The sequence below is a fragment of the Anabrus simplex genome, chromosome 11 (assembly GCF_040414725.1).
Source record: "Anabrus simplex isolate iqAnaSimp1 chromosome 11, ASM4041472v1, whole genome shotgun sequence".
NCBI classification, from domain to species: domain Eukaryota; kingdom Metazoa; phylum Arthropoda; class Insecta; order Orthoptera; family Tettigoniidae; genus Anabrus; species Anabrus simplex.
The window spans coordinates 12497792-12522680 of record NC_090275.1 but is presented as its reverse complement, the minus strand read 5'-3'; the positions used below and the strand labels follow the sequence as shown (position 1 = coordinate 12522680).

The following is a 24889-nucleotide window of genomic DNA, read 5'->3' as shown; positions in this document are numbered from 1 at the left end:
TGGGCCAAAATTGTAGTCATAACATTGTGTTGAAATTGTGGTGACACTACCTTCCAGCTGTATAGGCCGCGTGAGACCAATGTGTCACCACGTATCCTAGCACAGTTGTCACCTTCCTGACACACTGGTATACGTCTGTCTCATTAGCTCATGAACTACTAAAGAATAAAACTCATATCTTTGGAACATTGAAATCTAATCCAACCGATGTTACTAAAAGGAAGTTAGCAAGAGGAAAGACAAGAGCCCGGGAAAGTAACACTGACGTGGTTGTTCAGAAATTACATGATAAAAGAGACGTCTTAATTTTGACAACTAAACACACTGGTGAGATGGTCACTATTCAGAGGAGGGATGGTGAAGAGCAAAAACCACGGAGTGTTATAGAGTATAACAAATACGAACCGTACATTGATTTATCAGATTAAAAAAAGAGCTATAGTACTTCCCGGAGACGGAGTAAAATGGTACAAAAAATAGCTATAGAGATATTGATCGGCACAAGTATAGTAAATGCCATCTATATTTCCAATCAAGTAGGGAATGAGAGTAAATCTGTTACTCAGTTCAAAGAGGATATTGGTGAACAGTTAACAGGTACCGGTATCAAAAATTTTCACATTCCCCCCACAAGTACCAAAGAAACAGGTATTACCCCACCGACTGGAGGATGTAGGCCGGCAGGGAAGACAGAGATGCAGTAAATGTTATGAAGAAATCCGTCGGGAATCAAGAAGGCAATATGCCGTGAGGAAGACTCTACAGTCTAAGTTCAAATGACCAACCTGTGAAAATTTCTTCTGTTTGGACTGTTTCTTCAAAGTGCACAGATTTGTAGTGTGACTGTGATTGTAAAACACAGTTTGAATCATATTTCTTCAGAAAGTCTTATTTGTTATACTTTAAATTCATATGCAAAAGTGTACCAATTTTGAGGTGTGATTGCGATTGAGACAAAGTTACAAATATTTTTTCTAGAAAGTTCATGTAATTTTTTCCCCTATGTTTTCAATTTGTCGATAGACCCTGATATGAGACAATGAACAATGAATACACTATACAGTACAATATTTTGTTATTTGTACACATGACACGATCAGAAAACAATAAATAATGTCGTAATTTATTTATTGTGGTTGATATATTACAGTGACGTACATTCATTTAACATACGTTTACATGTCAAGTGTGATGACAGTATGGCAGCACGGGGCGGCTCGAATGGCATTAAGCTCTGTGAGTCAACGTTGGTCTCACGTGCACTCAAGGTGATGTCTCTACCATCTGGCGGGATTAAGGACAATTAATTCTGAAGGGAAAGTTGATTTTTCTGTTGGAAACGTTAGTTTTGGAAGATTGTTTTGTTCTTGTGTCAAGGTTGTCAACACTTCTGCCCCCCTCCAACTCCTGTATCAATCAACCAATCAGAAATTTTTGGACATTTTCTGTAGCCAATTAAAATTGGGGGTGTTGCAGCCATCCAGCTTACTTGTAAACAGTTATAGAAACTTCCCTTCGAAATACTATAAAAGCTGGGCGCTTTAGGGCTGCATCGTCATCTTCATCGTTCCAGTTGTTTGTGTGCGGCGGGTACTGAGGGGGCAGGGGCCGCAGGTCGGCGTTCGGAAGACCCAGCAACTCTAGGTAATTTTGTTAAACATGTGATAAGTCCGGCAGATAGCTTGAGGGGAAGTTTCCGAACTTTCTTTTCGCGTATAGTTCTGATTTCATGGTTTAAATGTAAATTTTCGGCAAATCTGAGGACTCTGTTCAAAACCCTGCTGGGGAACAAAGAGTGATTCCCATTCACTTGGTGTGGGGTGACTAAAGTTTCTAAAACTCTTAACACTCTCTGGGAATTTAATGTTTTTCATTTAGTCACCACGGCCTCTGTGTCATTGGGCCATAAGGAACTTATAGAAGGAGTGCAAGTATATCGTCTCCTAGCCTTTTGTTCAAGGCCAATCATGTTCAACCTTTTCCTTTTTGTATTAAGGCCATTTAGTATGGGCACTCATTGCCACTGTTTATGTTCCTGTAATAGAAAGCGAAAACTGGCGAGCAGAAGATAAGCTCAAAACAGGGCCAAGTGACTTCAAATACCTTGTTTGAAGGTTGTCATGTATAACCTTGTGCGCTATGCCTCTGAGACGCTGGACTGTATTGATTTTGGAGCTCAGACTCCTGGGCTATGTAAGTAAATGGAGCAAATATGATCTTATAAAATAGTGTACCTGTTTCAGAGCTACAATGCTCATCATGTTTTGTACCTGGTTGTTGGACTTTAAGTAATTGTTTTTTTGGAGCTGACGACCTCATTATTGTTTATTCAGATCTTCTATTTATCAAATTTTAAAGTCAAAATAAAAAAAGAAAGAAATACGGCAACATTTCTAAATGTAGTGCCCTAACTTATGCTCCGCCGCAGCACATTCTACAGTACAGATAATGAGATCTCCGCCACACGAAGTAAAGGATAAGTTAAAGCGTTCTGTTTGTAGAGCCATCATCTTTAACGCCGCGGTGATGGAGACTAGTGCGTCTCCATGACAACGTGTCTGCGAGGCTGGCCCGGTTCGCCGTCACAAAGGAGGCCAGTTACAGATTTTATATTCACTTCCATACAAGACTGCCATTGGAGACCGTCGTGTTTAAAGGCTTGGTAACATTGGGAAGAAAACTGCCAGATTGTTCTTTTTCCTCGCGTGAACCCCGCCATGCTGCAGGGTTTCGCCTCACCCTCGAGCTCGGATCAGGGGTGCACATACTTCTTATTTAGTTACTAGATTTGTGTCCCCGCAGTTCTTTTCAGACACACCTCCACTGGAAGTTAGCTGCATGTACCATTTTAACCACATACCAGCCCTCCTGCCATTCTTAAATCACTGGCAATACCGGGTGTCGAACGCGGGACTCTCAGGCTACGCTACGGAGTGGGGCAACTATTACGGTACGGCATTACAAGAGATATATTTATTTTGTTAATTTATAGGTCTCAATTTGGGGTGAGCACGAGGATTCGGAAATCAGTACACATGAAGTTTATTACTTAACACATCAATTCTAACACAACAAATCATCTTTGTAAGTGAAATAATTGCTCATAAATTTTAAGCACTTATTAAAGTAAAGGTGATACTGCAGTATGTGAAGAGAATCGTTTAACAGTTGGTCAAGGATATTTTCAATTTCATACAAGAATAAGTAGAGAGTGACTTGAGAATATGGAGTGTAAAATGCGGTAATGATCATCTAGCGCCAAAGAACAACCTTACCACCGTCGCAACACGACCTGGCTGACAGGTCGCCTTCTTTTCTCCTTCGACATGAACAGCTTGGTTACGATCTCTCTGAAAGCAAATTGTGAGCCATTTCTTTTGCTGTGGGTTGATGGCGCATGCCACCAGAAATTCAGCAATTTACGAGTATTTTCGTTCAAATATTTTCTCGTCACTTTTGATAGCATTATAAAAAGTCTCCAATGGTGTAAGTGGTAGAATACTTCCACGGTGTCCCCGTCTGACGTAAGATGCGAATAAAAATGAAACTAAGGACTCTCAACTTGGGAACGTGGGTTGGCGACCACCGTTCTCCTAGCTGAGTCTAAAATTACTTCCACTTGTGTCAGGCTCTGCACTTTCACCCTCTATTAACACTTCGAAAAATTAAGGTGTCGGCCAAAGAATGCTCTAATAATAATAATAATAATAATAATAATAATAATTATAATAATAATAATAATAATAATAATAATAATAATAATAATAATCGTATGGCCTCAGCTACCGTGTGCAGACATTTCGATTTGACGCCATCTGGCTGTCTGCTCGTCAATTTCGACGTTCCGTTTTACTCTAGGCTGAGATTTAATTAATTAATTTTGTCAGGTAAATACCAAATGTATCACATGCCGACATCGTACGACGAATGGACTTTTTTCCGCCCTTCAAAAATCCGACTACCTCTGCCGAGTTTGAACCCGCTATCTTGGGATCCGGAGGCCGACACTCTACCACGGATCCACAGAGGCAGCTAAAGAATGCTCTAAGAGTCCACCAAGGAAGATCAGATAAGATGGATGAAAGTGAACATCCTGGCTCAAGTAAGTGGAAGCAATAGCAGGACTCAGCTCAGGGCCCCAGTTGAGAGCCTCTGGGGCAGGCAGCGATTACCGTGGTTGTTATTCTACCGTCCCCACCTACAGGAGGTATGAGACTTGGAAGAACTGTGTTCATCTCTGCTGTTCCTCCTTCACTCCTATTTATCCTCCATCAGCACTAGCTTGACATTGTATTTCTATTCTTAAACCTACTACACGAGGTACTTAATCTCTGAGTTTTAAAGATACTAAATGATTTTTCATGTAAATAATTCTACGTGGACGAAATCAGGCGGGATGGTACAATGTCTGCTGAATGAGTTGAGGCACGTCAGTCATTTTCAAGTGACTTTCTCCGAGGGCCAAGGACAAGTGTGTCTCCTTGTGTTTTATTTGCTATAAATCCTCCACAACTGATCGCGTGCAAGTAGCTCATAGTAAATAATATATTTGATTTGGGGTCTGACACAGCGCTTAGGGCCCCCTGTCTCACTCTGGCATTGCTTCCAGTCTCCCCACTGACTCTTTGGTCAACTCTTCTGACCCAGTTGCATGAGAATTCGTCCATTTTTCCTTCGTTTAGTGTCGAGAGTGTCTGGCTGTACGACCATACTGCTTTCTGGACAGTGGACGAATAGAAGATGTACTGTACAGTCGTGGATATATCATGTCTCACTACGTGGAGGCCACACAGGAAGACGTAATATTTTGGGCAAATAATGTCAACCCCTTTCGCTTATCATTGAAGGAAAAGTGTACGCAAGAAGGTGCAGAATATCGACATGTACGTTGACAGGGTGAGCTTGTTGGTATGTATGACTCGTGCGTCTAGTTGACCTGCGCTAAAGATCCTTTATTTCCCTTTCTTTTTGCTAGTTTGCTTTACGTCACACCGACACAGATAGGTCTTATGGCGACGATGGGACAGGAAAGGCCTAGGATTTGCAAGGAAGCGGCCGTGGCCTTAATTAAGGTACAGCCACAGCATTTGCCTGGTGTGAATATGGGAAATCACGGAAAACCATCTTCAGGGCTGCCGACAGTGAGATTCGAACCCGCTATCTGCCGGATGCAAGCTCACAGCTGCGCGCTCCTAACCGCACGGCCAACTCGCCCGGTGTAAAGATTCTCAAACAGTAGCGGTACACGTGAGACCTTTAGGGGGCGCGACCTTCAAAGGAAAATAAAAATAAATACAAAGAAAGTGTTTTATAAATGTTCATACTAACAGGGAATCGTGTGTTCTTTTATTACTTAAACTTTTAAAACACTTGTTTCCTTATCTTATTGTTTACAAAGCGTATTTAAAAGAACTGTTATGTAATCAATAAAAAACTGCCTTAATTCTTTGCCAGGACGCAGTCATACTTTTAAATCTATCATTTAGGGACATTTTGCCGACCGGGGGGGGGGGGGGGGGGCGAGTGACACCTAGCAAGCGGCCGCTATCAAATAGTGGGTTCGAACCCCACTGTCGCCAGCACTCAAGAGGCTTTTCCGTGGTTTACCATTTTCACATCAGGCAAATGCTGGGGCTGTACCTTAATTAAGGCCACGTTCGCTTCCTTCCCACTCCTAACCCTTTTCAGTCCCATGTCGCCATAAGACCTGTCTGCGTCGGTACGACGTAAAGCAAATTGAACAACAAAAGAAACTGTGACCTACCACTCCTTCATGTCTGTCTGTACAACTGATTACATGGCGTGCATGCGGCGAAAATGAGTAACGTTCCTCGAAAAACGAAACCAATTTTCCCTTTGTGAATATCGTATTATTGTAAATGAATATATCTCTCGCTCATGGCCATCCATCCATACCTTTACATCACAGCCTGCACTATTGCTAGGTAACATTGTCTGACCATCCATCCATACCTTACATCACAGCCTGCACGGTTGTTAGGTAACATTGTATGGCCATCCATCCATACCTTACATCACAGCCTGCACGTTTGATAGGTAACATTGTGTGGTCATCCATCCATACCTTACATCACAGCCTGCACGTTTGGTAGGTAACATTGTCTGACCATCCATCCATACCTTACATCACAGCCTGCACGGTTGTTAGGTAACATTGTGTGGCCATCCATCCACACCTTATCACAGGCTGTACGGTTGCTAAGGTTACACTAAAGTCACGCTAACTTCCGCAACGCAAAATTTTATATGACCCCCAAACATAAGATATATTTATGTCAAAAAAGCAACGCGGTAGGGCTGCCTTGGTACGAAATACACATTGTGCCCAAGTTGCAGCTATTTTCAACTAGTCGGAAGATATCTGAGGTGGGCCACATGGGCTATTGTGGGGGAGGACTGTTTGTTCCGCCAATTACTCTGCTCCATGCAGCGACAAAAGGAGCTCCACTGATCGATTCAGTGGTCCTGTCCCATCTTTTGTCTCAGCACTGAGGCCACTGAAAGCCACGCCTGTCCGTGTCGTTCCGGCACAGTTCGGCACACTTCGGTTCCAGTCCAAGCTCCGGGATCAGAGCTCCGGTAAGCCATCCTCTTCGTCCGGAACGAGGTACGGGACAGGGGAGATGCAACAGTTTGCTTCTGAGTGCCAGCAAGGTAAGGTCACTGCCATATTGTGTGTGTTTTGGTGTACGACCCACGCCACTGGGTGCTTAATTCTCTGTGATGGTGTGTTTAGTAAGGCTCAATAGTCCCTGATAATAATAATAATAATAATAATAATAATAATAATAATAATAATAATAATAATAATAATAATAATAATAATAATAATAATAATATGCTACTCGGATTATGATTAATTAAAATGGAATCTGACGGTAATTACATAGTCGTAACGATCATACGAACTTCTGGTAAGGAAACGTATAGTAACGATCTTCTTTCGTTTCTTTGCCTTCTTCACGGAATGCAGCACGTTTGTCTAAAACAAAGCTTACATCGCCATTCATGGACTGATACTACCTCATATAAAAGTGTAAATATAAAGAAAGATCTTCATTGGGGTAATCACATTAGTGGGTTTGTAAGTAAAGGTTACAAATCTCTTCACATGATTATGAGGGTATTTAGAGGTTGTAGTAATGATGTGAAGGAGAGGGCGTGTGAGTCCCTGGTAAGACCCCAACTAGAGTATGGGACCCTCATCAGGATCGCTTGATTCGAGAACTGGGAAGCAGCACAAGTTGTTCTGGGTGGTTTCCGACAAAAGACTAGCGTTACAAAAATGTTGCAAAGTTTGGGGTTGGAAGACTTGGGAGAAAGGAGAGGAGCTGCTCGATTAAGCGGTATGTTCCAAGCTGTTAGTGGAGAGATGGCGTGGAATGACATTAGTAGACAAATAAGCTCCAGCGGAGTTTTTAAACGTAGGAAATATCACAATAAATTTGGAATTCAAGAGAACAAAAAAATTAGGGAATGGGATAATTTATTAAGGGAAATGTTGGATAAAAGACTGTGCAAACAAATGCAGATCAGACTGAGCGAGGGAAGAAAAAGCGCGGAGCTGTAGTACCCGGATAGTTTATGAATGTTTACCTTTAAAATTTATAAAACCAGTTAGTTATGTGTGAAGTGAATTCCCTTTTGACTTGAAGATTGATATGTTACGATCTATTATGTAGTTTTAGAATTATTTAGATGTGTCTGATTTCAAGTTTTAGATTATTTAATTTTTCGAGAGAATCTTTGTCCTTTCGAATCGACTGGGAAGTATTTGATCCTGTCAAAAATTAATAAGTGATAACTATATGTATTTAGCCGTCACACTATAGATACGATGTACAGGATTTCAACTGTCAGTGAAACTGTCCCCCTCTCGCCCTCCACCCGAAAGAGATAAAAGATCTGGATTGTCACCATTCATCTCAGTGACCCCGAAAACTTTGATTCGACACCATTTTCAATTATTTTATATGTCACTCCCCTCTCACCCCCACTCTAAAGGGGGCTGAACATGAACTTTAAAACATTCGGACTGTCACTATTCATTTCAGCGACCACGAAAACTATGGATTCGATACTATTCTAGATTATTTTTATAACTTACCCCCCTCGCCCCCTGCCCATAAGGGAACGCACGCGGTTTGTCTCCTGATACTAAGTTAAAAGTGTACCAAATTTGGTTGAAATCGCTCCGTTGGTTTAGGAGGAGATGTAATACATACATACATACATACATACATACATACATACATACATACATACATACATACATACATACATACATACATACATACAATATATATTATTTTTATACTTCACCCCCTTCCATCCCCGCCCAAAGGAGTCCTATGAGTGTCGTACACAACAGTATATTTTTTCCGTTGGCAGCTATGCATAATCTCGCTGCTCTAGAATGACGGTGCCATGGTTACGGCAGTTCATTTCTTTTATGCGATTCCTGGGGCAGGGGTAGTGTGGTGCCAATATTTCCATAACGGTTGGTTTTCGGGCTCGTAGGGGTTACCGAGTTTTGTTCTTCGCACCAAGGGGCTTAAAATGAGCTTTATCTCGTCCTTGTACGACAAATTCGACATTTCGCCTATATTAGCCTGTTATTGTTATATATCTCCCCGTCGTCCCCCTCCCCTCGAATTGCTTTGAAAATAAAATACAGCCCATGTTACTCATTGGCAATGTAGCTTTCTATAGGCGAAGTAATTTTTAAAATCGGTTCAGCAGTTTTTGAGTTTATCCGTTATAAGTAAATATACACATCTCTCCTCTTTATAATGTTATTAGTATAGATTAAACTAGAACTTAGTAAGAATGGAATAAAAGGAAGTCTTAAAATCATTCGCAGGTCTGCTAAAGAAACATACACTAGCGATTTTCTTTCATTTTCTGGCGTTTGTCTCACCTGAGTGATCAACGAAGAACACTTTGTGAGGGTAATGGATAAGACACTGCGGAAGAATAATCGTCAAAGATTAGTGTTTTTGTAATAATAATAATAATAATAATAATAATAATAATAATAATAATAATAATAATAATAATAATAATAATAATAATGCCGGACTGAGTGACTCAGACGGTTCAGGCACTGGCCTTCTGGTCCTAACATGACAGGTTCAATCCTGGCTCAGTCCCGTGGTGTTTGAAGGTGCTCAAATACGTCAGCCTCATGTCGGTAGATTTACTGGCACGTAAAAGAAGAACTGCGGGACAAAAATTCTGGTAAAAGAATGGTTAGTTAGACGTAAAGCCAATAACATTATTAATAATAATAATAATAATAATAATAATAATAATAATAATAATAGGAAAATTTGTCAGTCAACCATAGAGTCGCCGTCATTCTCAGCTGACTGGTCAAACAGATGAAGAACGGAATGCGGCACTTTTGTCTGAAGCAGAGCTTTCTTCGCCACTCACCAACTGCTAAAGAATCATCGGTAATGACTTTTGTGTTTAGTAGGAAGGAATAATAATAATAATAATAATAATAATAATAATTATTATTATTATTATTATTATTATTATTATTATTATTATTATTCTTAATCCGTTTACCCTCCAGGGTGGTATTCCCTCGGACGCGGCGGGGAGGCCACCTCCACCGTCTCAAGGGCAGTGTCCATGGGCATGAGACTTTGGGTCGGGGGATACAACTGGGAAAGAGGGCCAGTACCTCGCCCAGGCGGCCTCTCCTGCTATGCTGTTCAGGAGCTTTGTGTGGGATGGGAAGATTGGAAGGGATAGTCAAGGGAGAGAGAAGGAAGCGGCCGTGGCCTTAAGTTAGCTACCATCCCGGCATTTGCCTGGAGGAGAATTGGGAAACCACGGAAAACTACTTCCACGATAGATGAGGTGAGAATCGAACCCCTCTCTACTCAGTTGACCTCCCGAGGCTGATTGGACTCCATTCCAGCCCTCGTACCACTTTTTAAATTTCGTGGCAGAGCCGGCAATCGAACCCGGGCCTCCAGGGGTGTCGGCTATTGGCAATAACCAATACGCTACAGAGGTGGACTATAATAATAATAATAATAATAATAATAATAATAATAATAATAATAATAATAATAAGTAGGGGGTGCAGGTCAGATAACATGTCTTGATAGAAAATTGCCCCTTGCGCTGTCCAGGTACTTTTTTGTAAATTTATCTTTAGGATTTCTATTACCTGTTAATTACGTGTCAAGCGATTTTTTGTAGATTTCTTTATTGTGACGATTAATATTTTAGGAATTGTTTTGTGTAGTTTATTATTGTGATTAATTTAAAGTTTTGGATTATTTTGTTTCGCGTGGAAATTTGTGGTAACCCTGATTGTCTGAGAAGTAGTTGATCTTTTCAGATAGTTAAACGTAAGTCATAACACGCGTTGCATTATAGATATATGATGTACACTATTCCCAATGTCAACGGGACTGTCACCAATCAACCTAGCGAACCCAAAAACTTTGGATTCAACAGTAATATTGTGTAGGTCGTCCCACTCCCTCCCCACCACCTCTAGGAGGTGTCTTTCACCCCCCCCCCCCGAGCATTTCTCTTCACAAAGTACACCTTCATGTGCCAGGGCTAAAGAATAGAAGTGAAAAAAAGCTACATCTCAGGACATAAGTTTGAAGTTGAACACCAGACTCAGTATTAATTGCACAGGGTTTGAAGGCCTACATGAACATACTTCAGAAAATAGTATTTTCATATTTTAATAATAGTTTTCTTCGGCTAACTGTTGAAAATTAGATCAGTGACTTGTACTATGAAGAGTCGATATAACATGACTTATATTCTTACTCCCTGGCACGAAATTCAGGGTCTTTCACTCAAAGTGGGGCCGGCCGGCGCAGTGCAGCGGGCCGGACAAGCACATGGCCACTCGCCGACCTTGTGGCCGGGAGAGCGCCCGTATGAATCGCATGTACATAACAAGCACACATAATAACGCATAATCAAAGTAAAATCATTTCTCATCTTGTCACAGAAGATACTCAAAATGCCCTGCACCTGCATCTGCACATTTCTGGCTTCATCTAAGGAAATTTTCATTCATACGCATCAGTTCATCTACCGAGATAGCCTCAGTATCTCTCGTGATATTTTGAGTTCATCTACGCTTCTGTTAACGTCGTGTTAAAAACGTTAGGAACTATAAATAGACTTCAGTTCTTTAGTCTCAACAGCGCTGAGCACAGCGACCTACGTACGTTCTTAATTTCCAATTCGCCATTTACTCGCTACTGCTTTGCGTGGTAGTGATTCCCATACCTCTACTTATAGGAGTCTTATTTCTGATGCAATACGATATCTTATGACGTTTTCCAAAGCTGATCGAAAATATTAAAGTCATTCAAAAATTATTTTCCTAATTATTATTAATATTTCGTGTCACAGCGTTGATACAACAGGGAGAGTACAAATACACATAACATACACGTTACATTACACAAAATACACGGCTCTTTACAGATATAATTCGTGCGATCGTACTGAGTCCATCCAATAATCAGCGACAGAAATTCACTTGGACAGGGCACATGCGGGGGTAGCTTGTTTTTCTCCGCAATCACTAAGTTCTGTCTGTTTTCCTAAACACCCCTAGATCTTCCGGTAGCACTCCGCAAACAATTACGTGACCTCCAAGTAGCCCAGCTGAGCCGATGTCCAGGAGGTGGAGAGTCATGATGTACCCTTCTTATCAAAGTGTTTTCTAAGCCCTCACTCGTTTCTCTATGTGTTCAGCTTTAGACGTCACCGCATCTCCGGACTAATGAATTTCATTTGTAACGAGGTCACGTCCAGAAACATTAATTCAGCTGAAAATATTTTCTTTGTCAAACTGCTACCCTGTTGCCTTTGTTCCGTTGCAATGGGGCGTAAAGGAAGTGTGAGCTTTTCAAAACGACGATAATATCCACTACATCCCCCACTTTTTGACGTGGAACTTCAGTTAATACCCCCTATAGGAGACTTGTATTGTGCTAGGGACATGAGGTTTGTGACATCCTTGTAAGTTGAGGATTCTCTCGAACTATTCGTCTCTTTGTTCTTGTTCAAGCTCCGTGCCCTCAACACAGCGCGCCCCATTGATTGCGCAGTTTCCCGGAACGACATGTTATACTCTCGGCAACGTGACTGTGTAGCTGATGACATGGAGCACCAGTAAACTATCAATGGCAGTTTGACCCTAACCTGTGATAGATGTGACTGATTATCATCCACTTCTTGACATGTCAACACCCTGTGGGACATATCCCTGCCTGTCGTAAGCGGCGACTAACAAAAATATTGGAGGAAATAGTACGTAAGCAAATGGCTGAATATCTTGTATACGGTACAAATTACCTGACAGACCAAACTACAGTAGGCCTACTACAACAGCATCAGCGACATTCAACTAGCGATAGATAAACGACAAATGACTATACTTGTTCTCCTCTACTTCAGCAAAGAGCTCGACTGCGTAGACACAGACAAATTACTTCCTAAACTCAAGATGATGCAAATTTCTTACAGTACTTCATCCTGGGTACAGCGGTCGTCAACAGCGTGTATCGGTGGGATGGAAGTGCCACAGGGAGGACTTTTATCGCCGATTCTATTCTCATTATGCACTGACAGTAGGAGAGCAGTGGTGGTACTGGATCATTAGTCAGCATTTTTCTGCTGTCAGCACACGAGGTCATTGACCCCTAATAGTGTAACTATGCCGGTTGTGGACCAAGGTCATTGACCCCTAGTATAGTAGTTGTACAATGCCGATTCGCGGATTTTACATAAGAGAGCATGCCTAACCTCACAGTCGCCATCTTGGAGGGGCCTAACCTCAGTTTTACGGGCAGATGCCCTTCCCGATGTGGACAGTCGGCATCTTGGAGGGTCCTAACCTTACTTTAACGGTTAGATGCCCTTCCCGACGCGGACAGTCGCCATCCTGGAGGGACCTAACTTCAGTTTTACGGGCAGATACCCTTCCCGACGAGGACAGTCGCTATCTCGGAGGGGCCTAACCTCCCTCCTCCTCCTCAGCAGGCTGCCCTTCCCGACGTCAATTGCACAAGATGGTGGTTATACACCGGCTCTTATGGAGAAAGCTGGCCCAGAGGCTACTGTGCAAGATGGCGGCTATACATAGGCTCTTATGGAGAAAGCTGGCTCGGGGGAGACAGGATTTAAGGAGACGGCCTAAGGACGATTGCGCAAGATGGCGGCTATACATAGGCTATTATGGAGAAAGCTGGTCCAGAGGCTACTGCGCAAGATGGCGGCTATACATAAGCTCTTATGGAGAAAGCTGGCTCAGGGGAGACATAGGATTTAAGGAGACGGCCTAGGGACGATTGCGCAAGATGGCGGCTATACACGGGCTCTTATGGAGAAAGCTGGTCGAGAGGCTAGGGCGCAAAATGGCGTTTATACATAGGCTCTTATGGAGGAAGATAGTGTAGGGGAGACATAGGATTTAAGGAGACGGCCTAGGGGCGATTGCGTAAGATGGCTGCTATCTGCCAACTTCACTACGTGGAGCGCGGAATTTAAAATCCACGTGCTTTTGACAACTGCCATCTTGACAGGATTTTAAACAAGTGAACGTTGCTAGCCTCAATGCTACCATCTTAACAGGGCGTAACCTCACTGCTGCCATCTTTAACCACAGGTGTTACATGTCCTAAACACGTGCACTTGTTTTGCAGCGGAATTTTTAATTAACCTCAGTGGATTATAGTTTAAATGCAAGCTGCCCTTCTCGACATGACCCTTCCCGACACTATTTTGGAGAGAGGATTATAGTTTTAAAGCAAGCTGTCCTTCTCGACATGATAAATATTAAGTTATACATTTGTACGACTTCTTAGCTGAGCGGTCAGCATTGAGGCCTCAGATCAGACGGCCCCATCTTCGATTCCAGGCCAAGCCTGGGATTTTCATCGTGTATCATTAATTATTTTGTGGGGGTACTGGATTTTTTTACAATAATCGCTTTACGTCGCACCGACACAGGTGTTATCACGACAATGGTACAGGAAAGGGCTGGGAGTTTGAAGGAAGCTGCCGTTGTCTTAATTAAGGCACAGCCCCAACAGTGTGAAAATGGGAAACCACGTAAAACGATATTCCGGGCTGCCGATAGTGGGGTTTGAACCCACTATCTCCCGAATGCAAGCTCACAGCTGCGCGCCTCTAATCCCACGGTGAACTTGGTCGCTGTGGATGTTCCAACACTCTCCTCTTCATATTTAGACATCACAGTACCAACATGCAATAGTGCTTACACTCCCTCCACATACTGTTAGCGTCAGAAAGGGTATCCGGCCGTAAATCAGGGCCAAATCCGCGAGTAGGAAACCCCACAGATGTGGGAAAAGAAGATAATACAAAGCCCAGTGACTTAAATAATGCGATCACTGAGGTCAACGAAGACCTGGACTGGACTAGCAGACACTGCCTGGAAGTAAAGATACAAATCACACGCTTAACTACAAGACACATCTATACCCAATGCTATTTTCAGTGGCATACTTGTAATATTTAGTACGGTAATTATGTAAAGAAACTTCTGATATTTACGTTGGTCGGAACACGTCACAACATTTTTTCAAAGAGTAGATTTCAATACATTATCTAAATAGAATGAGGGGCTTTCTTCCAGAAAACACTTCTTCTGTGGTTTTTTTTAGACACGTGTCAACTGGACATCCTCCGTGATTCTCTGTTCTGAGCATCTGGCTTCAGTTGTTCATAGCTTCTCCCTTGATTGAGATATGTTAACATTCTAAACCTTCTTCATCTTCCTCTTCTTCCATCTATTTTTCCCTCCATCACCCTCTATTGAAGACAATTTCTACGTTCGTATGTGAACCAACCAGGATACTTTCCTCTTCCTTATCGTTTTCATCAGGTGTCTCCTATCTCCTACTTTTCTTAGCACTTCATCATTTCTGACTTTATCTGTCAACTTCACTTCTTCCATTCTTCCCTACAAGCCTGTTTCAAAACCTTCCAGATACTTTCTTTCTTTCTTTCTTTCTTTCTTTCTTAATGTCCATGTCTCAGCTCCGAACGACACAAAACACTGCGCAATTATTACTTCAGAGTCTAATATTCCCAGTATTTGACTATGGAGATGTAGTCTTGTTGACTAGCACATGGTTATGAGAGTGTTTAGGGTGTAAAGGAGAGGGCGTATAAGTCCTCGGTAAGACCCCAACTAGAGTATGGGACGCTCACCAGGATTATTTCTTTCGAGAACTGGGAGAAAATCCGAAGAAAAGCAGTTCGATTTTTTCTGGGTGATTTCCGACAAAAGAGTAGCGTTACAAAAATGTTGTAAAGTTTGACCTGGGAAGGAAGAAAGGAGACGAGCTGCTCGACTAAATGCTATGTTCCGAGCTGTCAGTGGAGAGATGGTGTGGAATGACATTAGCAGACGAATAAGTTTGAGTGGTGCCTTTAAAAGTACGAAAGATCACAATATGAAGATAAAGTAGGAATTCAAGAGGACAAATTGAGGCAAATATTCGTTTATGGGAAGAGGAGTTAGTGATTGGAATAACTTACTAAGGGAGATGTTCAATAAATTTCCAAATTCTTTGCTATCATTTAAGAAAAGGCTAGGAAAACAGCTGAGCGACTGCGCTAAACGCAGATCAGTACTGAAGGCATTACTCCTGCATTTGTTCATATTTTAAAAACAGATTTAATAACAAAATATTCACAATAATCGTATGCCTCAGTTATGTGCAGACATTTTGATCGGATGCTGTTTATACTGCCTGCGCGTCAATTTCGCAGTTCCCTCTTACTCGTATGGCTATAACTGGCTGATTTTTAATTTCGTCGGGTAAACACCATAGTGACATCGTATTACGGACTTTCTTCCACCCTTCACAAATCCGTCTACCTCTTCTGGTTTTGAACCTCTGATCCACAGAATCAAACCAAACCCCGAAGGGCCATGGCCTACCAAGTGACCGCTGCTCAGCTTTCTAGACCGGCGCCGCTATCTCACCGTCAGATAGCTCCTCAGTTGTAATCACACAGGCTGAATGGACCTCGAACCAGACCTCAGATCCAGGTAAAAATCCCTGACCTGGCCGGGAATCGAACCCGGGGCCTCCGAGTAAGAGGCAGGCACACCACGGGGCCGGTTCTGACCCACAGATGGAGCTGATTTACACAACTTGTCAAAGGAAGGGCTAAGGTGGTGGTGGTGGTGGTGATTATTGTTTTAAGAGGAAGTACAACTAGGCAACCATCCTCGATATAACACTAATCAGAGAGAAAAAATGGAAGGGGTCCGACACTTCGGAAAATGAAGATATCGGCCAAAGGAAGACAAGGGTCACGAAGGGCGTGAAAATGAAAGACTCCCTAGCCCTCGCAAACCTAATAGCGTCGGGGTCGGAAAAGAACAAGAGTTGACCAAGAGAGGTCAAGTAGGATAGATGAAAGTGAGGAGCCTGACACAAGCAAGTGGAAGCAATTTTAGGACTCAGCTAAGAGCCCCGTGGTCGCCGACCCACGCTCCAAAGTTCAGAGCCCCTGGAGCCTCTTTTAGTCGCCTCTTACGACAGGCAGGGGATACCGTGGGTGTTATTCTACCACCCCCACCCACAGGGGGAGAAGGGCTAAGGAGGTCTGTGGGTTGATATCTGTAGTCACCAACATGAGCAGGTTTCCGTCTCGTTAGATATTTAGGGACGGAGTTCGATAGCTGCAGTCGCGTAAGCGCGGCCAGTATCCAGTATTCGGGAGATAGTGGGTTCGAACGCCACCGTTGGCAGCCCTGAAGATGGTTTTCCGTGATTTCCCATTTTCACACCAGGCAAATGCTGGGGCTGTAACTTAATTAAGGCCACAGCGGTCTCCTTCCCACTCCTAGGCCTTTCCTATCCCATCGTCGCCATAAGACATATCTGTGTCGGTGCGACGTAAACCAACTTGTAAAGAAAAAGATATTTAGGAAAGGAGAGGACGAAATGCGCTACCGAAGGACAAGAAATACACCAGGAGATCTGTGTCAATTATCCATTTTCAGTTGTAGATCAATAACTGTTGGTGATTCATATCTGTAGACTTGGCAACACTGCTCGTTCTTTAGACACAAAGACTGTGAATAGCGGCAGAAAATATGTGGGGGCGATTATGTGATTGCGGCCTTTGACAAGACCACATCTGGGCAGAGTCGTGACGTCACATACGACAGGTGTCCCTCACGTGAACTATCTGAACTCAACGTGACCACTAGCTAAAAATACAGTGGAACCTGGATATCTCGAATCACGTCGGGAACTAAATTTTATTTCGAGTTATCAAAATTTCGAGATATAGAGAATGCCGTTTTTGAGCATCTATAGCACATAATTGTATCATATGTATCTACGGGCTTTTACTGAATACGCTATTTTGAACAGTATTTAAAAGTATACAAACAAACTATTTTCCGGCTTCACTTTAATTTTCACCCTTATAACAGTAACTGTATAGAAGACACGATACACTACATATAGCAGTGACAGAAGATACATACGTCCGTTAGTCTCTTCTGTTCCTCCCTTCACGCAGTGGAGAATAGCTGGCTTCATGGACACCGCAATGAACACATCTCTCCTTTGAAACTAATTTCAACTAAGATTTCGTTAATTTCTACTTAATTATGATATTACAAACCTTCGGCTGGCGACCGCGGCGAGAGCGTATCTAGACGGCGCCACAGAAGATGACTACCGCAGCAGTAGTCGAAACGTCTGGAAGAAGCGAGAGGAGTGGACCACGGCATAATAGCCCGGAAGATTTTTATTATATTGACACCGGCCGTGAAAGCCTTCATACTTTAATGATTAATGAGAGTGAAAAATGGAAGGGATCCGACACTTCGAAAAATGAATATATCGGCAAAAGAAAAGAAGGGCGTGAAAGTGAAAGACTCCCTAGGCCTGGCGACCTAATACCCTTGGGATGTGAAAGAACAAGAGTTGGCCAAGGGAGGTGGGATAAGAGAGATGAAAATGAGGAGCCTGCCCCAAGGAAGTGGAACCAATGCCAGGACTCAGCTAAGGGCCCCGTGGTCGCCAACCCACGCTCCAAAGTAAATAGCCCCTGAGGCTCCTTTCAGTCGCCTCTTACGACAGTCAGGAGTTACCGCCCCTACCCACAGGAGGAAATGCCAACGAGTTCGTGACGTCCCATTAATCCAGACACCACTCGCGCATGACAGTCAAGCTAAACGTTACTCTGATGTAACTGATGAAATGATGCTGACAATAATGAAGACTTATTATTTAAATAAACTGTTTTACAGTAGATATGATATAGGCGTTTGAGCTTATGCCGTGTCAAGAAAATAAGCTCTGCGTCTTCAGAAGAAAATCTCAAACAATTTGAATTTAGACGTCATAATAGAAGGGGAAGTGGTACGTTCATTCGTCACCAGATGGCTCACCGTACGCGGTACAGTGCTAGCTTTCGAAGCGGAAGCGGACGGAACCTTCAGAATCAGTCTGAGAGGATAACATAACATGACATGACATAACATACCAGGTGTACACACAAATGAAGGTATGACATTGACACAAGCCTGGAATGGAACATCTGGGGATGACGAACGTACGAATTTGGAAAACACCGAGACGAAGTAACAATAGTGAAGGGAACTACTTACGTAAATCCTTAATGGCTGGCAACCACACATTACTTAATTGATAGCCAGTGTCGTTGACATTGTTACGATTTTTATGTATTTCCACAGCTTCTCGTATGATCCTGGACCTGTACAGTAGTGTCTAGTGTGGGTAAGAGCTCGAGCATCTTGGAACATGACATCATGACCCGACGATAGAGCGTGCTCAGCTATTGCTGATTTGTCTGGTTGGTTGAGACGAATATTTCGTTCATGTTCCTTGATACGAGTACCAATGGATCGGCATGTTTGGCAAATGTATACCTTACCGTAAGTACAGGGAATTTCGTACACCCCAGGATGTAAAAGTGGGCACAATTTGTCCTTGTCCTTGCTTTTACTCCGACTGTGAGCAGTATTTACATCTTAATTTGGAGCATTCACCGACTCAGATATGTAACTAGCACACATCTAGGTTAGGCTACCCGGGCGGTCATTAAAAAGGTTCTAGGGAGAGCGCTGTAGATATGATAACAAATGACAATGAGCCACGAAAACGTCGTTCATTAATGATTATTATGGTGGTACAAATGTGTGTGTTCCCCAGACATGTTCGAGGACATCGAGTACGCGCTGATCCCCGAGAAGCGCTACGAGGACGTCATCCAGCATCTCAGGGACAACTTCTTCGCCGACGAGCCGCTCAACTACTCCGTGTCGCTGTGCCGGCCTGGGGAGCCTCACGCGGAGCTGGAGCAACACAGCCTCAACACACTGAGGGACGGGCTGTCGCTCATGGCCGTCAAGATCTCCACCAGAGAGGTAAGTGCGAAGTCATCTCCATACAGGCCATGAAGGCCCTTGGAAGGTAAAGGCTTCCACTATCCATAACCTCGGCACTTGGTTAGCTACACGCCCTGCCACCTTTGCCCCCAGGAACTAACCTGCTACTCATTTTTGGTGTAGGCTGAGTGAACCTCAGGGCCATGTGCACCTGTGCACCATGTGCACGACTTCCTGACGGGGATTCGAACCCACGTCCTTCCGGGCGAACCGAGCACGCCTTTACCGCCTCGGCCAGGCACCCCCACCAGAGAGGTAACTTCCCACTAACTACTTGTACGGTTTTCGGAGTCAACGACGTGCCGGAATTTTGTCTTGCATGAGTTGTTTTACATGCCGGTAAATCTAGTGATACGAGACCAGTGGACTGAGCGGGATCGAACCTGTCTACTTGAGCTACTCAGCCCGAAGACCTGGATATTACGTGATGCCTGGTTAGTGCAACGAATCCTCTCGCCCGTTATTCTTGATTTTCTAGACCGGGGTCACTATCTCACCGCCAGGTAGCTCCTGAATTGTAATCACATAGGATGAGTGGACCTCGAACCAGCCCTCACGTCCAGGTAAAAATCTTTGACCTGGAATCGGGAATCGAACCCGGGACCTCCGTGTGAGAGGCAGGCACGTAACTCCTACACAGCGGGGCCGGAAAATAAATAAATAAATAAATAAATAAATAAATAAAATTGCTTGATGATGATGATGCTTGTTGTTTTAAGGGGCCCAACATCGAAGGTCATCGGCCCCATAAATAAAATTAACAAACAAGCAAAGTAAATAAACACCTCTATGAAATAACAAGAAAGAGCAAGCCATATGTCCAATCAGAACAACTCCATGTGGTGGGAGCTTTTGAATAACACCCACGGTATCCCCTGCCTGTCGTAAGAGGCGACTAAAAGGGGCAACAGGGGATCTGAACTTGGGAGCGTGGGTTGGCGACCGTAGGGCGTTTATCTGTGTCCTGGTATTGCTTCGTTTTACTTGTGCCAGGATCCTCACATCCATCTATCCTATCCGAGATTCCTTGATCAACTCTTGTTCTTTTCTGACCCCGACGAGGCTTAGGAGTCTTGCATTTTCACGCCCTTCCTGATCCTCCTCATTCTTGGGCCGATATCTTAATTTTTCGAAGTGTCATACCCCTTCCTTTTTTCTCTCTGATTAGGGTTATATAGAGGATGGTTGCCTCCTTGTATCTAGTCTTAAAACAATAACCATTACCACCATCACCGCCACAACTCATCAGAACAACAGATAGGCAGATACTCGGTACGAGTCGTACTACTGTAACTTTTCATCAGGAAGGAGCTGGGTTCGAACCGCACCAACAGCGTCCTGAACATGGTTTCGCATGGTTTCTCATTACACACCTGAGAAATACTACTGTTTCATAGTCAAGTCTACCTGTCTGTCTGTCTATCAACTGTTATACCCAACTAAGGAGGGCGTTTGAACTTGTTTAGCTCATGTCGTTGCCTTTTTCTCCTCCCAAAATCTCATCTTCTCGCTGTGGCTTTTCTTGCGATCTTCTGCCCAGGTTTTGTTTTTGGTAAAGTGGTGATTGTCGATTAATTTTCTGAACTTAGATCTGTCTAACACAATGTCATCTGTGATGCCTATTTCCTGAAGATCTTTTCCAACTTCGAGCAGCCAATTGTTTTTACTTTCATTGATAGGGCAAGGTTTAGAATTCTTCTGGTCAATCTCTAGTAACTGTCCCGGCACTCGCTTTTCTTATTCATTTATTTGGAGTTCGTCAAGTAGCCAGCAAGAACATCATGTACAAATACATAAAACACATAGCATATATAAAAGAACACAGTATCTAAAAATACAAGCAACGGATGAAATATCTCAACACCGAAGTAATACAACGCATTTTATTTACTTCACGGCTCACGCAAAAGAACCTTTGGCGATAAATGTCTTATTCAGACCTTCACGTCAGTCATAAGCAAAAATTGGGCAAGTGCTAGGTAAATGTTGGTATCCGATCTTCTCAGTAAACATATTTATTACACTGGTAGGAAAAGGGACGTGAATGAAGATTATTTCGATAGCAACCATGACCGATACGGCGTAATGATGGACGTAAGGTGTTTCCTACAGTGTCGTGTTGGTATGTGAGGCTGATGAGCAATGTCCTGCGTTATGTTCCAGTCATTGTGAGAATTGCTACGTAGTAATGGTATGATGTCCGCATATGGAATCGCCACCCGCCCTCTGCTCGGTTGGTGGATCAAAGTGCAGAACTGTCGGAACTCGGACCAGCCGTGGCCACTTGTCGGCCGAGACCCAAACTCCATCCACCGAGCCGCGAGTAATCAGGGTTACCTTATTAGTAGCAGCGGTCGTTCTGGATTTCCAACAGATGACCTCTGACACTCCGGAAAGGCAACATAATTGAACGGAAGTACAATATCGGTTATTACTATCAATCTTAACCATTCATCGTGCTCTGTATTCTTGCGCTGAATAGATTGAAATCATTTCGCCGATGGAGAGTAGCTGAGATTTACATACAGTAACTGCATTCGTAAACTTACTGTAAATATACTGTACTAATGAATAATAATTTAACAAATTATCATAACTAATATTGGAATTCATTTCTCTGCGTCTGAATATGACTGAATAAATTTCATTTTATATTAATGATACTTCCACTTTGGGAGTGGCGACCCCATCGTACTAACAGCCTATATCTGCTTCATTCATCACATCCCTGACCCGGTCAATGACTGGAAAACAGGTTGTTTCATTAATGATAGTTTCTTGTTTCAGGTGATGGGTGTGGCCCTGAACGGTGTACAGCGGCCGGGAGATGCGGCGGCAGCCAAACTCAAGCTCGAGACGATGACAGATAAGAAGTTTCGTAAGATCTTCGAGCTGCTCTACGACTGCAACCTGAAAGCGGACCTGTTCAGTGCCTACCACGTGGACCGAATCTTCGAGTGTCGGATCCTCTCCGTGGACAAGCGGTTCAGAGGACGCGGACTGGCCAAGGAGCTGCTGCAGAGGAGCGAGAGTGTCGCCCGGAAGAAAGGCTTCAGGGTGAGTGACAACAACACGACCACTTTACGTCGCACCGACACAGGCAGGTCTTATGGCGACGATGGGAGATAAAAGGCGTAGGAGTGGGAAGGAAGCGGTCGTGGCCTTAATTAAGGTACAGCCGCAGCATTTGCCTGGTGTGAAAATGGAAAACCATCTTCAGGGCTACCGACAGTGAGGTTCGAACCCACTATCTCTCGGATTCAAGCTCACAGCTGAGCGCCGCTAACCGCCCGGCCAACTCGCCCGGTACACACATATCCATAAGTTAATACAGGGCATTTAAAAATACACGGATGAATTGCAAGGTTGGATTCCTCATAAGTGGTGCAGACAAAGGGGTTGTATCAAACCCCTTAACGCTCACGTATCTTCATACCCGTATTGCATAGATGGAGTCCACAAATATTTATCCATCTTCCGCTTTCTGAACCTGGATGAATAGTAGTTCAATATTTAGCCACTCAATGCCGGAACAACTGTGATAATAAGCAGTCAGATCACACTGGTCTGATTAAAGTTATACCCATACAAACTGCACCAACAGAATATCTTGCAGACTAGGAGGAAGAATTTAGTCGAGCGTACAGAGAAAAAAGTGGTGGCTAACCTATAAGGGGATAAGTTCTAGTTACGAGAGAATAGATTAAAAAATCCCATGCATAGGCCTAAGTTACGGGCAACAGCTCTGTGCAATATCCACTACCACGATACGTGCTGCCATCTTTCGGATTTGAAAAGAACTTTTACAGAAAGAATGGAAGCGAGTCAGCGGTCCGTAACCCACTGCCTGCTCGATATGAAGCAGCCATCGTATGCATTTGGAGCAGGCAGTGCCACGATCACACAGTAAACTGTGATCATATTCGCCATTGCCCCTTCAAGCTCTAGCTGTGCAATACGCCGAAGTTCGTTGTTCAAAACGATGTTGTGATCGGCTGGCGTAGCGCGTGATTCAAATGGAAACGGAAACTGAATCGGCACATACAACTTCGTAAATACGTTCTCAACGTACAGAAATCATACAATATCTTGTAAATTGCGAGAGTTTTGGGATTACCAGGGTGATCCTTAAGACCAGACGCCCCTGCCTTACTCTTAATTTAATAATGTTATCTATTTGAGTCTCACAATGTTACCATTCATCCTGATTAAATTGGTAAGCTGTGCTTTTGAACAACTTTGTGTAGAAAGAACCAGTTTCGTTTTACAAGTAAATTGCATTTATTTATTTATTTATTTATTTATTTATTTATTTATTTATTTATTTATTTATTTATTTATTTATTTATTACCAGGTGCTGAAGGAAGACGCCACTGGTTACTTCTCCCAACGAGTGGCTGAATCTCTGGGCCTGGAGGTGGTACTAGAGGTGCGGTATAGCGACTACAAGTCGGAGGACACAGGAGAGGTGGTATTCAACACCGAGCCGCCCCACGAATGTCTAAAGATCATGGTCAAAGTCTTGTCGTAAACAGCGAACTCGTTTCTTCAGCAACGTTTCTTTCAGTGACATATTGTGCTTCCGGTACGCTTTGTAATGTAAAAACCTCCCCGCGCGACGTATCTTGTGTGGCGTCCGATGGCTTCAAGAGGAGCACTGTCAGTCACATGTGAGTCATTTCAATATTCACGTCTCTTCTACCGCCACGAAGTGCCGTCGGTTCATTTTATATAAATTCCAAACCATTCACTGATGCGTACAAGGTGCTTCAAAAATACACGGGAAAATTATACGACATGATTCCTCGTATGTACTTCAGACGAAAAGGTTATACAGATCGTAATTTCTAAGAGATCAGACTGGCTTGGAAGAAATGCAACTAGCACTCCGTCAAGGGATGTACTTCATGCACGACATTCCGATTACTGGATACGTAAAAGTGACCGCCACACTCACCTGACCTGGGCTTCTTTGTATGGGGTAACTGAGGTAGTTTGTGTACGAGACTGATGTGGAGAGTAAGCAACATGTCGTGAAAGAATTGTGCAGGTTTGTGGAAGGATACATAACAGCATGGTCAGGCGGGGGGGGGGAGTGATTTAACACTAGCTGTAAGGTTATCGACAGAGAGCATAGTCACAGGATATTCAAGTTAAATTCCATCAAATAATATTCCAGCTTATGATAGTTGAAAGTTTGACACTTCAGAAATTACGAATTTCCGAATCCATGTTTATATAGCTTTTTGTCTGGACTGCGTATCAGGAATTCAACTCTGTACTTTTGAAACAGGTGTTATTTTATCCTGTTGCTTTACTTCGCGTGGGGATGATTCAATGTATTGTTTACAGAACGAGAATTAGAGTGCGTTTTGTGAAAAAGCCGTTGAGTA

At 43.2% G+C, this 24889-nt stretch overlaps 1 protein-coding gene across 1 annotated transcript; it reads left to right on the top strand.

The window, feature by feature from the left end:
• Positions 1–2120: 2120 nt before the first annotated feature.
• On the top strand, positions 2121–24027 carry AANATL7 (Arylalkylamine N-acetyltransferase-like 7). Its single transcript, XM_068229711.1, has 4 exons — positions 2121–2193; positions 19260–19474; positions 22283–22552; positions 23851–24027. The coding sequence occupies exons 1-4, from the start codon at positions 2121–2123 to the stop codon at positions 24025–24027; spliced, it is 735 nt and encodes a 244-aa protein (XP_068085812.1).
• Positions 24028–24889: the final 862 nt, after the last annotated feature.